The following is a 14,458-nucleotide window of genomic DNA, read 5'->3' as shown; positions in this document are numbered from 1 at the left end:
ACCAGCAAATTACTTATAAAATGATGCATGTTTGTTTGTGATGCCTCTGATTGCATTGAACTCAATTAGTAATTTTCTAGCATGTCCACTTTTGCATAAAATTAAGATACAGAATTATACTTGTTTCTCACTTGTTTAATCATAATGAATCAAAGAGTGATGCTAAAATATGATTCCTTTCTAGAAATTTTGATAGGACATTCATGTTGCAATAAAATTATTAACCTGGTATGACGATTTTACATGTTAATCGTGCTTGTTTTTGTAAATTCTATGATAAAATGATGAAACCTGTGCTAAAAATAAAAATATTCTGTTTATGTGCAAAATTTCATGATTTTATCACATTCCTAAGTACATGTTTCATGTTAATTGCATTCATGCAACCTGGTATGACGATTTGACATGTTAATCGTGCTTGTTTTTGTAAATTCTATGATAAAATGATGAAACCTGTGCTAAAAATCAAATGTTCTGTTCATGTGCAAGTTTCATGATTTTATCACATTCCTATGTACATGTTTCATGTTAATTGCATTCATGCTTAAGCAACTTGCAAAATCATAACTAAATAATTATAAAGAATTATAAAGAATCTCAAGGTGAATCAAGTTGTAAAAATCATGTTTTAGGCGTCCCTAGGGGTCCACATGCTGGGAGAATCACTTGTGTATTTAAGGCGTCCCCTTGCCGGGATGGCTTGCTGAAATTGTATTATATTGAGAGGTGAAGGTATTAAATAGGGTAGGGAACACGCAAGCCAAAAAGGACCACCAAATTTATTGCTGAATGAAATATAATTTATTGCCGAATTGTATCACAAAGTTTTATTGCTGAATGAAATATAATTTTTGCTAAATTTTAGCGAGTATATAATTATTTTAATTTCATGATTGTTGCAGAAACATTAGGAGGACCACCAAGCAACAACCTTCATGTACAAAGAAGTTTGATGTTGCGCCTACATGTAAAAAAAGGTTTGATTGCTCTATAATTACAATTGTGCTTGGAAAAATAAAATAGTCAATTCCGCAGCAGTTTCATTGAGTTTAACTTTTGTAGGAAGGTGTATAATAACGATTGAGAAACAACCTTTCGGGCACACTTTGGACCAACATTTAAATGCCCCCGTTGCAAAATGGAAGAGAGGTAGAAATCGGGTCTTTTGGACCTCTGCAATCATGTCTTGCATTTGTGTAGATAGGTGTTGTCACATTTCTTGCATTTGTGTTGCACACTTGGACCTCTGCAATCAATGTATCTTTCATCATGTTGCTGTCCTCTCTGTACATCGGCTGTTGCATAGCGTGCTTGTTTGTTGGAGGCAAAGTGTTTTGCAAACTGTTGTCGTAAGAAGAAAAGACAGAACTTGCCATGATAGGCATTTTTTGTTCGGTTTCATTTCATTTCATTGTGTTCCCGAGTCTTGTATCAAATCTCAATTCATCAAATGCTGCTCTGCTGTGTGTGCATCATTTTCTTTATTTCTTTCGGAACAGTTTTTTTTGGATATGTGAATTGCAGCTTCAGTTACCCTGCGAAAAATGATTTGCTATCTGATGAACATGAACCGTTGTACATACGCATTCGGTTTCAGACAAGAATCGGAATCAACCACCATAACAAGTGGTGAAGAATGTCAATGTCATCGAGCTGCTGCTGGTCATTCGTAATCGTACCCTCCCCCCTATGTATAATTGCTTCAGAACGCATCCTTGCAGAGCTTTCGACTGAGGCTGTTGAAGTTTGCCCTTGAGTACTGCCGTGACCTGTTCCTCTAGTCGCTGCCTGCCTTCATCATGAGCTTGAACTCCTGGTAGCTGATTCGGCCATCCTGGTCGGTGTTGACGTCGCGGATGATGTACTGGATGACCTGCTGGTCGCTGGGGCGGAGCGCCTCCCTGAGCTCCTCCAGCTTGATGAAGCTGCTGCCGTCCTTGTCAAAGTACTTGAACGCGGCTGCCAGGTACTCGTTGTCGGTCATCTTCTTGAGGTGCAGCGACACGGTCACGAACAAGTCGCAGTCCTACGTCCTGTTGCCGTCATTGTCGGCCTGCATTTTTGCAGTGGAAGATGTCGAGATCACGAGAAGAAACGATTGATTGAATTCATTCACTCACGGCCTCGAGCAGCATCTTGATCTCTGACTCCAGCACCGGCTGTCCGTTGATGTGTAGGCCCTCCTTGACCTCCTCTAGCGACAGGTTGCTGTTGTGGTCCTTGTCCATCAGGTGGTACATCTGCACGTACTTGTCGAGCTCCTCCACCGGCAGGTTCCGCGCCACCACCTTGGGAATCGAAACGACCGAACTGTCGTCAGTCAGCTAGCTCTCGGCGTCATTAATGACTTTGGATGAAAATAAGCTATGGCGGACTGACTTAATTACCCCGAGGGCTTTCTTCTTGAACTTGTTCATGGGCAGAGAATGCTGCACCGCCTCCAGGATGTCTGAATCGTAGATCTTCATGTGCACCGCCTCACCTGTTGATCACCAATTACAGGTCTCCAATTGATCTACGATTGGGAAAATCTGAGATTGGGGATTGGTTAAGGATCTGTCTCGACGTCAAATGTTTGATATCTCGTTATCCATCAATACTTAGATGTTCAATTTCCATCTACCAGATGTCGATGACAGTACAAAGAAGGTAGTTACTCAAGCTTCTCACTGAAGTAAATACACCCTGTTCAATATATTTGAATCTCTAAACAGCAATTGTTTCTGATCAAGTTATTTAAACTCCACCTACTTAGATGTTTGTGGAGGAAGTGATGGCCCTTGTAGAGCTTGATGTGTTGAGCAATGCACTGGTGGGTCTCCCTGGAGTTAGTGGGTTATCAACTGAACAAAGAAAAAGGCTGACAATTGCCGTGGAGCTGGTAGCGAACCCTTCAATCATTTTCATGGACGAGCCAACTTCGGGTCTTGACGCTAGAGCTGCAGCAATTGTCATGCGTACAGTGAGAAATACAGTTAATACTGGGCGTACTGTGGTTTTGCACAATTCATCAGCCCAGCATTGATATATTTGAGTCTTCGATGAGGTTCTCTGCTCTCTCCAGTTTCTGCCCTACCTCTACCTCAAAACTATGTGCGCGCATGCATGTTTTAATTTTTATAAATGTGATATCCTCACAACTGGTTTCTTTTCCAGCTTCTGCTTTGAAACGGGGAGGGCAGGTTATTTATGCTGGTGAACTTGGTCGCCACTCTCACAAACTAGTCGAATATTTTGAGGTCAGTTCTCTTTTCTTATATATATGTTTCAATTTGGGGATGACAAAGTTTTAGTTGTTTCTCAATTGATTCCATAACTCTAACAAATATGACAAGTGTCTTTAGGAAAAAAAGACCAAATAAGGCTTTAACTCAATGCAGGTGTACCAAGAGTGGGCATTTTAACTTGTGCGGATCTCATTTTTCTGCAGGTGATTCCAGGCGTTCCAAAGATCACAGAAGGATATAATCCTGCGACGTGGGTGCTGGAAGTTAGCTCTCCTCTATCTGAGGCTCGCCTGAACATGAATTTTGCTGAAATTTATTCTAACTCTGTGCTTTATAGGTAACTAGCCTTACTTTTTCAACAAGGCCGTTTTTTATCACTGATTTGTTCTAACAATCCTTGAAAGCGGAGAGTGAAAAATGGCCGCTGCTGTCATCACTCCCCCACATTCATATTATTGTCTATTTTCTTTGGGAGGATGGTTTTTACAATGCTTGTCCATTGAGGAATTGAAAATATTTTATTGCAATATTTTGACTCTCCAGTCTCCACACCTGCTTAATGTTATTGGAAGAGATTAAGTGGTCATAGATAGCATGCATTTAATTGGGATGTATTAAATGATGATTCCTTGGTTTGTGCTATGAGTGGGCTTGGACAAAAATAATGTGGAATGAAGTTGTTATAGTTTTATATCGTTGGCACATATTTATCCTTTCATAACTATGATCAGGAAAAACCAAGAGCTGATCAAGGAGTTGAGAACACCCCCACCAGACTACCAGGATCTGTCATTTCCTACAAAATATTCGCAGAATTTCTACGGCCAATGTCTTGCAAACTTTTGGAAGCAATACCGTTCTTACTGGAAGAATCCATCCTACAATGCCATGCGCTATCTGATGACACTGCTCTTTGGCCTTGTATTGGTACAGTATTTTGGCAAAAAGGAAAGAACATGTATGACCCTTCTTCGATACTGTAGTTGAAACTAAAATTGTTGGAATAATTCTACATTAGCTTCTATGGTGGCACTAAAGCTTCAGATTTTTTTTTATGTATGACGTGCACAGAGATTCACAACAAGATTTGTACAACCTACTTGGAGCCACCTATGCTGCTACCTTCTTTTTTGGGGCTTCCAATTGCATGACGGTTCAACCTGTTGTGTCAATTGAGCGAGCAGTTTTCTATCGTGAAAAGGCAGCGGGGATGTACTCTCCATTATCCTATGCGTTTGCTCAGGTAACCTTTAACCTTCTTGGTATTAGGAGTCATCTTGAGTGAAATATAATATTTGTGGATGCATGACTTGTACTTCCTTCCAAACTATAGGTTATTTTGGCTTTTCTAAATACATAATTTGTACTATGTATCTAGACATAATATATATCTAGGTGCATAGATAATCTATGTATCTAGTAAAGCTGAAACGACCTATAATTTGGAATGTAGGGAGTAGCAAATAAATGTTTTAGCTCAAGTTTCTGAGTAGAGGACAAATTTGGGTGGCTGGTGGCTGCTAGAGCAGATGAAAGCATTAATACCCAAACCAGCATATTGCTGGTCCATGTATAACTTGTTTAAGATGTTTACTCAGTTTTCTTAGACTAGTATAAAATTACATTCAAATGTGGCCAACAATAATTAAAGAAGAAGGCACGACTATAAAATCCAGTAATGGACAACAGGGTATACTTGATAAATGAAAAATAATTTAAGTGACTTAAATGGAGTGCAAGTTAAAGTTCGGTTTACTGAAATAGCCCCTTCTAGCTCATTCTGGCATAACATAGATCGTACAACAATGTGAACATGAGCGTCTTCTCTGTCGGTTGTCCCTAGATCCATCAATTTACGAGATTATGCACATTTGACGTTGGCAGGCATGTGTGGAGGTCATCTACAACATCATACAGGGGATTCTGTACACGGTCCTCATATACTCGATGATTGGATATGATTGGAAAGCTGATAAATTCTTCTACTTCCTGTTCTTCATCACTGCGAGCTTCAACTACTTCACTTTGTTTGGTATGATGTTGGTAGCATGTACTCCGTCTGCATTGCTGGCAAACATTCTCATCACATTTGCCCTACCCCTCTGGAACCTCTTTGCTGGATTCCTCATCGTCAGACCGGTGAGCAAGCGACTCAATCAGATCTCCTAGTCTAAGATGTGTGCGTTTGGGTTCCGAGTTGACTGACCTTATGACCTATGCCATTAATTGTTGCAGGCAATACCAATTTGGTGGAGGTGGTACTACTGGGCCAACCCAGTCTCCTGGACCATCTATGGTGCCGTGGCGTCTCAGTTTGGTGAGAATGGCGGTTTGCTCTCAGTTCCTGGAGGGAGCCCCGTGATGGTGAAGGAGTTCTTGAAGGATAATCTCGGGATCCGGCATGACTTCCTTGGCTATGTCGTGCTCGTCCATTTCGCCTACATCATTGCGTTCTTCTTTGTATTTGGTTATTCCATCAAGTTCTTCAATTTCCAAAAACGCTAGCTCCACAGGCAGTAGAGATCATTGAATATGTTCTCTTAATCGCTTGTGAAGCCAATGCAATCGAAAGCTTAGTATCCAATCCATAGTCGAAAGCTGTTTAGGATTTGAAGTGTGTGTGTGTGTGTGTGTGTGTTGCAATATGTATTATTTGTTAGACTAGTCTTGGATTGATGACGTGCACCCAAGTTTACAAGGTGAGAGGGGCACCTTGTCATTGGCTTAGCTTTTGGGGTGTGGAAAAAGATTGGGTATTCAAATTTATTAATGATGAACATGGCGTGTTTTGAACATGAGTGTTCTTCGCATCATGAACTTCAATTGTGACCTGAGGAACTCTGAACCAATTTTCAAAAAGAAAAGAAAAATCAGTATCGAAAGAAAAAAACGAGAGAAAAGGGGGAGCTTTGATGGAAGCCGGCAGGGCAGCGCAGCGCAGCGCGCGGGTTGTACCTGCTCTGCCTGCCTGGGGAGTGGGGAGGCGACCGCTGACCCAGCCAGCTAACCAACCACTGCTCCGCTGCCCTGGTCGTCTACCTCCCTTTCCTCTCCTCGCTCCCTCGATCCAGTTCCCCTCTCTTTCACTCGTTAGGAAAGGAAATAGCCGGATCGATCCGCTGCTGCTGCTGCTGCTGCTGCTAAAGGGCAAAGGGAAGAACAGCAATTGCTTAATTGGAGTCGGTAACATATGATGAGATGGGGGAACAGTGGGCAGGCCGCGGATTCCTTCTACCAGGTCCGCCCGGATTGCAGCCAAAACGTCCCCAGCACCAAGTTCAAGATCAAGGTGAGCTTATGCTTCTTGTTTCCTCCCCGTCCCCGATTGGTTCGAGATCCAAGCCCCAGCTGCGTTGGTTTCAGGCCGGCAAGACATTGAGCGTGCGGAAATGGCACGCTGCGTTTACGCGTGAAGGCTGCTTGGACATCGCTTCTGTTCTAAGCCGCATACAGAGAGGGGTATGGTTCAGTACGCTCCGTTCCTTGCTCACACCAATTCATCTGGACCTCAATCGTCTCTCCACCTGCCCTCTGTATTTGTATCTGTTTACTAGGGTGTCCACCCTGCCATCAGGGGGGAGGTTTGGGAGTTCTTGCTTGGCTGCTATGATCCTGGGAGCACCTTCGATGAGCGGGACCAGATTAGGCACAGGAGAAGGTGACCACACACTCCCCCTCCCTCTAACTGTAAACTACTTCCCTTTTTGAGGTTTCCTGCGGTATTTCCCCCAACCGATGAACTAAATGCTGCGGTAAATTAAAAATTATCACAGGATGCAGTATGCTAGATGGAAGGAAGAGTGCCGAGAGATGGATTCTCACGTTAGCAGTGGTAAAATTATCACTGCCCCAATCATCACTGAGGATGGATTCCCTATCAATGATCCATTGGTTTTACTCGAGGCTACGCAAGGTACTTCCAGCAGCAGCAGCAGCAGCAGCACCACCAGAGTTGAGGTCAGCGACTCCACGAACCGTGTCACTGATAGGCAAATCGTTGACTGGAAGCTTACGCTGCATCAGATCGGTAAGGCCTAACCAGCTATTCTTTTGTTACTATTGCCTGCCATTATTCCATGTTTTCTTCTTTCCTAAGGAAGCTGCATGATAGGCCTTGATGTTCTACGCACTGACCGCTCCATGGTATTTTATGAGAACAAAGAAAATCTTCAAAAGTTGTGGGATATTCTAGCTGTATATGCATGGATTGACAAAGAAGTCGGTTATTGCCAAGGTGGGTACCTCACACTTGCACCATATCATTTTTTTTCTTTCCTGGAAGGTATCTTACATAGGTCTTTTTTCCCCCATTCCTCATCATGATAGGAATGAGTGATTTATGTTCGCCCATGATAGTACTGCTGAACGATGAAGCAGATGCATTTTGGTGCTTTGAGAGGTTGATGCGTAGGCTGGTATACACTGCTTCTCCATCAGTTTTTTCTGGGTGACATGATTCTTCCATCTTTTTAATCTCCATCTGTTTGAAATTTTCAAAGAGAGGGAATTTCAGATGCACACAGCAGTCTGTTGGAGTGGAAAACCAGCTTCAGCATCTTGCTTCTATCATTCAGGTGCTCGACCCGAAGTTACATGACCACCTAGGTATGGAACGAGACTTGTAGAGCTGTTAGACGTTCAACCTGTGTCACCATTTGCTGGTTTTACATTATGCAATTTGTTCTTGTTAAATCCTGAACACAGAAACACTTGGTGGGGGTGACTATCTCTTTGCATTTCGCATGTTCATGGTATTGTTCCGGCGAGAACTATCGTTTGGGGACTCCTTGTACCTTTGGGAGGTAAATGCTACATCTTGACATGTGGTTTTAAATCGAAAACATTCAATTGATCTACCCATATGAGGTCCAATATTTGAACTAGGGCCATTGGACTTTGTTGTAGGCCTCAGATTGTCAAGGAATAGGAAATTCTTGTTGTAGTATTTTGTTCTGTTATTTACTTCTTTTTCTCTTCTACAATTTCAGAAAAATGCTCAAATATATTGAAAACAAGTTTTTGTCACTGGTGCGGTGATGGCGTCCAACACGGTGAATGGTTCCTTTTAGTTGCACAATGTGTCCAAAATGCATGGTATAAGGTTTTAAAAGGCCTATTTCAAAAATTTATAAGACTATAGCTGCTGGTGGTAATCAGTCATCTCTCGATTTTGTCTCAAAATATCTTAGAATCTCTTACAGCATGCAACATGTAAGAATGTCAATGCAAGATCGATTAAGAACAGTTCATTGCAACATGTATCCACTGGTAGCTATGGTGGTGCGGGTAACCAGTTACCACACAGCTTTTTAACCCTGCATCTAACTAGGGTTTGAAAAACTATCAAGATGGCTACCATCAGTAAACAATCATAAACTCAACCTAGTCGGGGATTAGGGACTAGGATACATGGTGGCACTAAAAACATTATTTGATATTTGCTTAAGTTATGAATGCACATGGATCCAAGTTGAGGTTGTGGTATCCTACACGCCAGCGCACTATGTCCGAAAAAATGAAGATATATGAAGTTCTGTGTTCAGTCACGTTGATCACTGGCTTTGTCCTACCAAAACAAAAAGAAGCCAAAACTTTGATAATTGTGAAGAACCGGAGTGCGCAACGTACCCTTTTTTTCAATGAAATCTTAAGAAGTGTGTTGTGGTTTACCACTGGTAGCTGTTCAGCAACCATAGGAAGTTAGCCAATCGTATTTAGTATGTGACTTGTGAATAAATTGGTTGATAACTCATGATCATATTATTTTCGCATTGTATCTGCAGATGATGTGGGCTCTAGAATATGATCCTGACATCTTTACTTATGACGAAACTGGAGTTGCAACTCACAAAATTGAAGGATCTAAACCAAAGGTAAAATCAATACGTCAGTTTGGCAAGTACGAGAGAGAGAATATGAAGAATGGGGTAAATGATGGTGATGGACCTGTCCCTATTTCGGTTTTCCTGGTTGCTAGTGTTCTGAAAGAGAACAGTCCAAAGCTTCTGCAAGAAGCTCAAGGGATTGATGACGTTATCAGGGTAAGCTGGATCAAGCCATCCCTTTCCTGTGTAGGATGACATAAGTAAAAACTCATATGAGCAGGGAACAAATCCTGTGGCAATGTGGTTTACCAGTGGTAACTGTTCAACGCCATAGGAAGTTAGTCAATCGTATTTAGCATGTGACCTGTGAATAAATTGACATGGAATTTGTTCCTTTTTTTACAATGCTTGTGGAGGCGTTGGGATGCATTTCATGTGTCTATGATTTGTGGGCCCAATTGAGGGTAGGCGTCGGGAGGCGTTAATGAGGAGGCGTCGAGAGGCGTTAGATGTGTCTATGGTGGGTGGGCTCATATGTGCCGTAACGCCTCCCAATGCCTCCAAAGTTAAGAGGATTAGAAATTCATGACAATTCCTTTTTCGTAGTTATTTTTTAAATCAAGGGTAAGAGGGTAAATTCTTAATCATAAAAACAATATTTTTAAACAAGATTACTTTAAATCTTTTGCACAAAACCCCTTCTCCCTTTCTTCTTCTCTCTTCTCTCTTTCTTTTTTTACTCGGCCCCATATCTTTTCTTTTCTTCTTTCACCTAGCTCCCTTTTCTCCTTCCTTCAATTCCCGTGCTTTCCCGTGAAACAGAAAGGGGCGACACCCCAGGCTGCTCACCGGCGGTGAGCTCGCCGGCGACCGGCCCTGATCCACCACCTTCTCCTCGACCTGCTCCACCACTCGGACCCCCAAACCCCTCTCCTATATGCTTACAGCAGTGGCGCCATGGCAAACAGCGAACGAGAGCTCGGCCAACGGCGGGCGGCCGCGCCAGCACCTTCCTAGCCTAATCCCCTAGGCCGAGGAGCATCGCCAACACCCTCTCCATGCCCGCAGACCACTTTCCCAGCCCAAACCACACTAGAACAGGGCCCTCCACGGCGGCGGCCATGACACCGAGGCATGGCGGCCGCGAGGAGCTGTTCCGGCGCAAACAAGGCCGCTCCCAGCAAACCAGCAGCGGCGTAAGCACCACATAGATGCACATCACCCTGAACACACGACTCAACCCCCAAGAACAACGGCCCTAATACGGCGCTCACCGACGACTCGAGGTTTCTGCACAATGGCGAGCGGAGCAGGGATGGCGACGGTGCTGCAGCAGCAGTGGTCAATGGCAGGGGCTAGAATCTCTTCAATTCGGTCAAGGGATGGCTGCTGGTGATGTGTGCGCGAGGGATTTGAGTGGGGCACAACGACGAATTTTGGCGATGGAGGTGAGCTCTGTGAAATGGAAAGAAATGGGATGGAGGTGAGCTCCGTGTGTTCGCGTCCGTGACCGGGCAGCAGTGCCCTTTTATTTGGGTTTGCACAATGATCATACTATCCTTGAAACAATAAAATTAAGAAAAAAAATTATTTTGCGTAGGCGTTGGGAGGCATTAGAAAGTGTCAGGAAGTATTTCCAAGCATGGTAAAAGGGCTCTTTTTCCCAGATCTTGAGAACAGAAAAAGCACGTAAAGTTTTGTGTGTGGATTTCATCCCCCATGTAACATTTGCTTTATTGTTTTTTTTCTTAATTCAGATATTGAACAATGTTAACGGGCATTTGGATGCGAAAAGAACCTGTGCTGTTGCACTGAAGCTTCATAGGAAGTACCTCAAAAAGGTGATTGGATGTGGATAAGTTTTCTTGTTCTTTAAGCCTCAGATGTGTGCTGCTAGTTGACTGCTAATCTTATGCAACATTTGTTCTTTTTGACAGATGCAGGGAAAGAAAACCTAAGACCGATGGTGAGATACCGATACAGCATATGTGACTTACCACACGGGGTTGTAAAGAGCATGATGTAGAGATTTTAGAGTACAGTAGTTGTTTTTGTAAAACAGTGTTGACCCCATGATTGTTCTCGGCTTCCATGTATTGAGTGAGTGAAGACTGAATAATGTAATCATCCACTGTAATAGGGCTTGGGGTTCAACGATGCAAGTTGAAATGTATTACTCGTCAACACATGAAAATTGTACTACTTCTGAACACACGAAAAATCGTGCATCAATATTTTCTGTTTTGCTTATATTTCTGGAGGCACTGGAGACCGACTTAGATTATTGCTGTGCAACTGCTTATATTTCCAATATTTTCTGGTTTGCTTATATTTCTGGAGACACTGGAGACCGACTTTGGCCCTGTTTCTTTTCGCTTAGCTTATAATCTAAGCGTGGTCAAAAGAAGCGAAGATTTTATCGCTGATTATAATCGGAAACAGACCTTTGAATATTGCTGTGCAGCCGCTTATATTTCAGAGACCGACTGAATATTGCTGTAAAAGGGATGAAAAATAAAAGACATAAATTCTGTGGCTGCTGGGATTCGAGCCCAGGTCTCCACGGCCACACCACTAAACTACAGCCACTTTGGTGTACGCTATGATGCTTTAAGATTTCATAACAGACCAATGCATCGGATGAGTCGGCACATGCCATTCGACATTCGTTGCGTGCTTCGAATCCGGGGCGATTCCAAACTTGAGGGGGGCAGCCGCGCCGTCAGGGGAAGGGAATGCAAGTGGAAGCCATGCTAGATCAGCTTCAATCAAGCAAGGATCCTTTATTTGCAAGGCAACCACATCCAGACAAGATCCCATCGCTGCTGGTTGGTCGATCTGCTGCTGGCTAATTCACTGTGCGCGCGTATGCGTAATCAATTCAATTCAATCGACTGGCTGCTAAGCCGGTTGGCATGCACCAAGCAGGCGGCACTGCTGCTGCTGGCAGCAGGCACGCCGGCCGCGCCCGGGACAGCTGCGCCGCCGGCCTTGCCAACACCCTCTGCTCCCTCCTCCTGGGCCTCCTCCTCGTCGCCGCCGTCGTCCTCTTCGTCCTCTGGCTCGGCCTGCGCCCACATCGCCCGCGCTTCAACATCGCATCCTTCTCCGTCGCCGGCGGCCTCGACCCGGACTCCAGCCCCGCCGGCACCAGCCTCGCCTTCAACGTCACGGACCGCAACCCCAATCGCCACATCGGCATCTACTACGACGCCGTGCATGCCTCCGTCCACTTCTACGACGCGCTCGTCGCCTCGGGCCCCGCCTTCGCCGCCAGATGGTACCAGCCCAACAAGACCACCACCTCCATCACGGGCTTCCTCGATGTCCTCGGCCCCGCCACCACCGACGCCTCCTGGCCCTCCTTCTCCGCGGCGGTCCGGGCCGGCCGAGTCCCGTTGCGCCTGCAGCTCGCCACGGCCATCCGTTTCAGGGTCACCAATGCCTTCCACTCCGGCCGCCAGAGGATGCATGTCAGCTGCGACCTGCTCGTCGGCGTCGAAGGCAACTTGCTGCCGGAGTCCCATGGGGCCGCCTGCGACAGATACTTCTGAGTTGCTTTTGGACTGTGTAATAATTCAACATCTCACACGAAATCGATCACAAACGATTATGTATTGCATTGTGCTGGTGGAAAGATCATGAAATTTCTTGATTCCAAACAGAGTTTAATTTTTTTTCCACGGGCAATAAAAAATAATTCACTCATACGAGGAACTAATGAACATCTCAATGAAATGTAAACTAAAATGGGCCATTCAATGAATAAATATGAGCTAAATCTCAATTTCACACAAATGGTAGACTGATAATCGATCCGATAGAAAAACGTTGCTAAACTAAATGCTTCATGGGTAATACACGACCTATTCAATCATGCCACTTCTAGATGGTAAAGAAGCATGTAACCTATTCAGGTAAAACCCTCCAGGGAGTGCAACTGATTTTTATTCAACCTGAATGCTTTTGTTGACTGTTAAAATTGACAAATATCGAGATTGACCGGTCAGCGTCCCATCGGTCAGACCGGTTGGATCTGCTGTAATCTAAGTAGGTTTAGATTTGGTAGTTTCGGAGATTTTGTAAACCGACTCGTCATCAAGGGGTACTAGTTCCCCTGCCATTTTTTCCATCTCTTCAATTATTTTGAACCCCATCACAACGAGATCGTGGCCTGTGCACCTAAAGTCCAGCTGGAACCTTCTTTGGTCCGTAATCAATGGGTGGTAACAACATGTAGCAGCTCTAACGTAAATTGGGATCCCTTTTCCTGCTTTTTAGTGAATGAAGAATTAGAACAAATGATTTGCATGAATGATAACAAGTAGGACTGACTCAAAGATGGTAATAACATAATGATCAGATACTGAAAAGATTGTTTTTGCCTATTGAACACAGTGTGAAAGGATCGGGTGCTCTAGCCTAAGAGGGGGGAGGGGGTGAATTAGTCACTAATAAAAACCTAGACCTATGGCTCCAATTAGTTTGCACAAAACTTAAACTAAAACAAGCTATCTAGATGTGCAACTAGGTTGTTCTAGTGAGAAACCCCTATCCCAAAAGAGTTTAGCAACCTATAACATTTCCTATCAAGAAACTACTTCTATGAAAGTGAAGGCATACAAATTGCTAGTATTAAAGGCGGAAGCTTAAAGAGCTTGGCAACATTTCTTGGCAAAGGTTCTGCGAAAACAAGCGATATATTTCAGAATGTAATATCCTTGAGCACTGGGATGATTCAGGAGCCTTTGAGAATTTTCAGAATTCAAAGGCAAGATTCTGGGCTCACTATCATGGCCAACCTTCTGATATTTCTTTGCCGGACCCTGATATGTACATTGATAAGGTCAACCACCGCTGCAGAGCTGACCCTGAGTTGGTAGCTGACCTAAATAAGGTACGGGTACCATTTGAAATGGATAATAGTTCTGGCCTAGCTACTGGATCGACCAATGCCAGGGCAGATAACAAGTGTACCCAGAACCAGTGCGGAAACTGGGACATCTATGTAGAAAAACCATCTGAAGTTAATAGGTGGGACTGGGAGGCTAATTCAAAACCCGACTTGAGTTGGGGAGTGAAGAATGAATCTTCTAGTATATGGGGTAATGGCAACTCAGGTTGGGGTGATGCTCTGGAGAAACGCAATTGGCGTGGCTCGAGCACCAACCTTTACTCATCAAAGATCAAACAATAGAAACAGCGACTTTTATGGTGGATCCAACAATAGATACCAGCAGGAGGATCCAAGTCACACATCTGGAAGGAAACGGAACAGCGAAGAGTACTTCCAGCAGAGGAACAACAAGCATAGGAGACAGGATGAGCGCTACCAAAGAAGCAGTCGGCAGGATCACAGGGGAAGAAATGATGAATGGCGTCCATGGCACTAGATGACTTGCAAAA

General features: G+C 44.0%; 3 protein-coding genes and 1 long non-coding RNA gene across 10 annotated transcripts in view; 3 read left to right on the top strand and 1 right to left on the bottom strand.

Moving 5' to 3' along the window:
* Positions 1-1,777: 1,777 nt before the first annotated feature.
* Positions 1,778-2,468, bottom strand: LOC120694269 (calcium-dependent protein kinase 21-like). The gene is made up of 3 exons (XM_039977442.1): positions 2,388-2,468; positions 2,121-2,288; positions 1,778-2,026 (listed from the first exon to the last, which is right to left on the bottom strand). Exons 1-3 carry the CDS (start codon positions 2,466-2,468, stop codon positions 1,778-1,780), a joined length of 498 nt encoding a protein of 165 aa, XP_039833376.1.
* A 699-nt stretch (positions 2,469-3,167) lies between these two features.
* LOC120694261 lies at positions 3,168-4,132 on the top strand. Its single transcript, XR_005683401.1, has 3 exons — positions 3,168-3,239; positions 3,431-3,564; positions 3,959-4,132. It is a non-coding gene; the product is annotated as an uncharacterized LOC120694261 (long non-coding RNA).
* A 168-nt stretch (positions 4,133-4,300) lies between these two features.
* LOC120694259 (ABC transporter G family member 48-like) lies at positions 4,301-5,745 on the top strand. The gene is made up of 3 exons (XM_039977433.1): positions 4,301-4,470; positions 5,112-5,366; positions 5,463-5,745. The coding sequence occupies exons 1-3, from the start codon at positions 4,375-4,377 to the stop codon at positions 5,730-5,732; spliced, it is 621 nt and encodes a 206-aa protein (XP_039833367.1). The 5' UTR covers positions 4,301-4,374; the 3' UTR covers positions 5,733-5,745.
* A 396-nt stretch (positions 5,746-6,141) lies between these two features.
* LOC120694258 (rab GTPase-activating protein 22-like) overlaps positions 6,142-14,458 on the top strand; it is a 28,717-nt gene continuing 20,400 nt past the window's right edge. For 2 of the 7 annotated variants that reach the window (XM_039977424.1, XM_039977428.1), the window contains exons 1-8: positions 6,142-6,516; positions 6,591-6,686; positions 6,782-6,885; positions 7,001-7,254; positions 7,324-7,461; positions 7,554-7,642; positions 7,727-7,832; positions 7,932-8,029. In XM_039977424.1, the coding sequence (XP_039833358.1) occupies positions 6,418-6,516; positions 6,591-6,686; positions 6,782-6,885; positions 7,001-7,254; positions 7,324-7,461; positions 7,554-7,642; positions 7,727-7,832; positions 7,932-8,029 (984 nt within the window). In that variant the 5' untranslated portion in view covers positions 6,142-6,417. Of the gene's footprint in view, positions 6,517-6,590; positions 6,687-6,781; positions 6,886-7,000; positions 7,255-7,323; positions 7,462-7,553; positions 7,643-7,726; positions 7,833-7,931; positions 8,030-9,010; positions 9,269-10,809; positions 10,894-10,989; positions 11,305-14,458 lie in introns of those variants that run through there. The other 5 variants (XM_039977432.1, XM_039977431.1, XM_039977425.1 and 2 more) reach the window with 5 other exon arrangements.

The sequence above is a fragment of the Panicum virgatum genome, unplaced genomic scaffold (genome assembly GCF_016808335.1).
Source record: "Panicum virgatum strain AP13 unplaced genomic scaffold, P.virgatum_v5 scaffold_4491, whole genome shotgun sequence".
NCBI classification, from domain to species: Eukaryota; Viridiplantae; Streptophyta; class Magnoliopsida; order Poales; family Poaceae; genus Panicum; species Panicum virgatum.
Note: the sequence above shows the minus strand (reverse complement) of the source record. Positions and strands in the feature narration are given on the sequence as shown.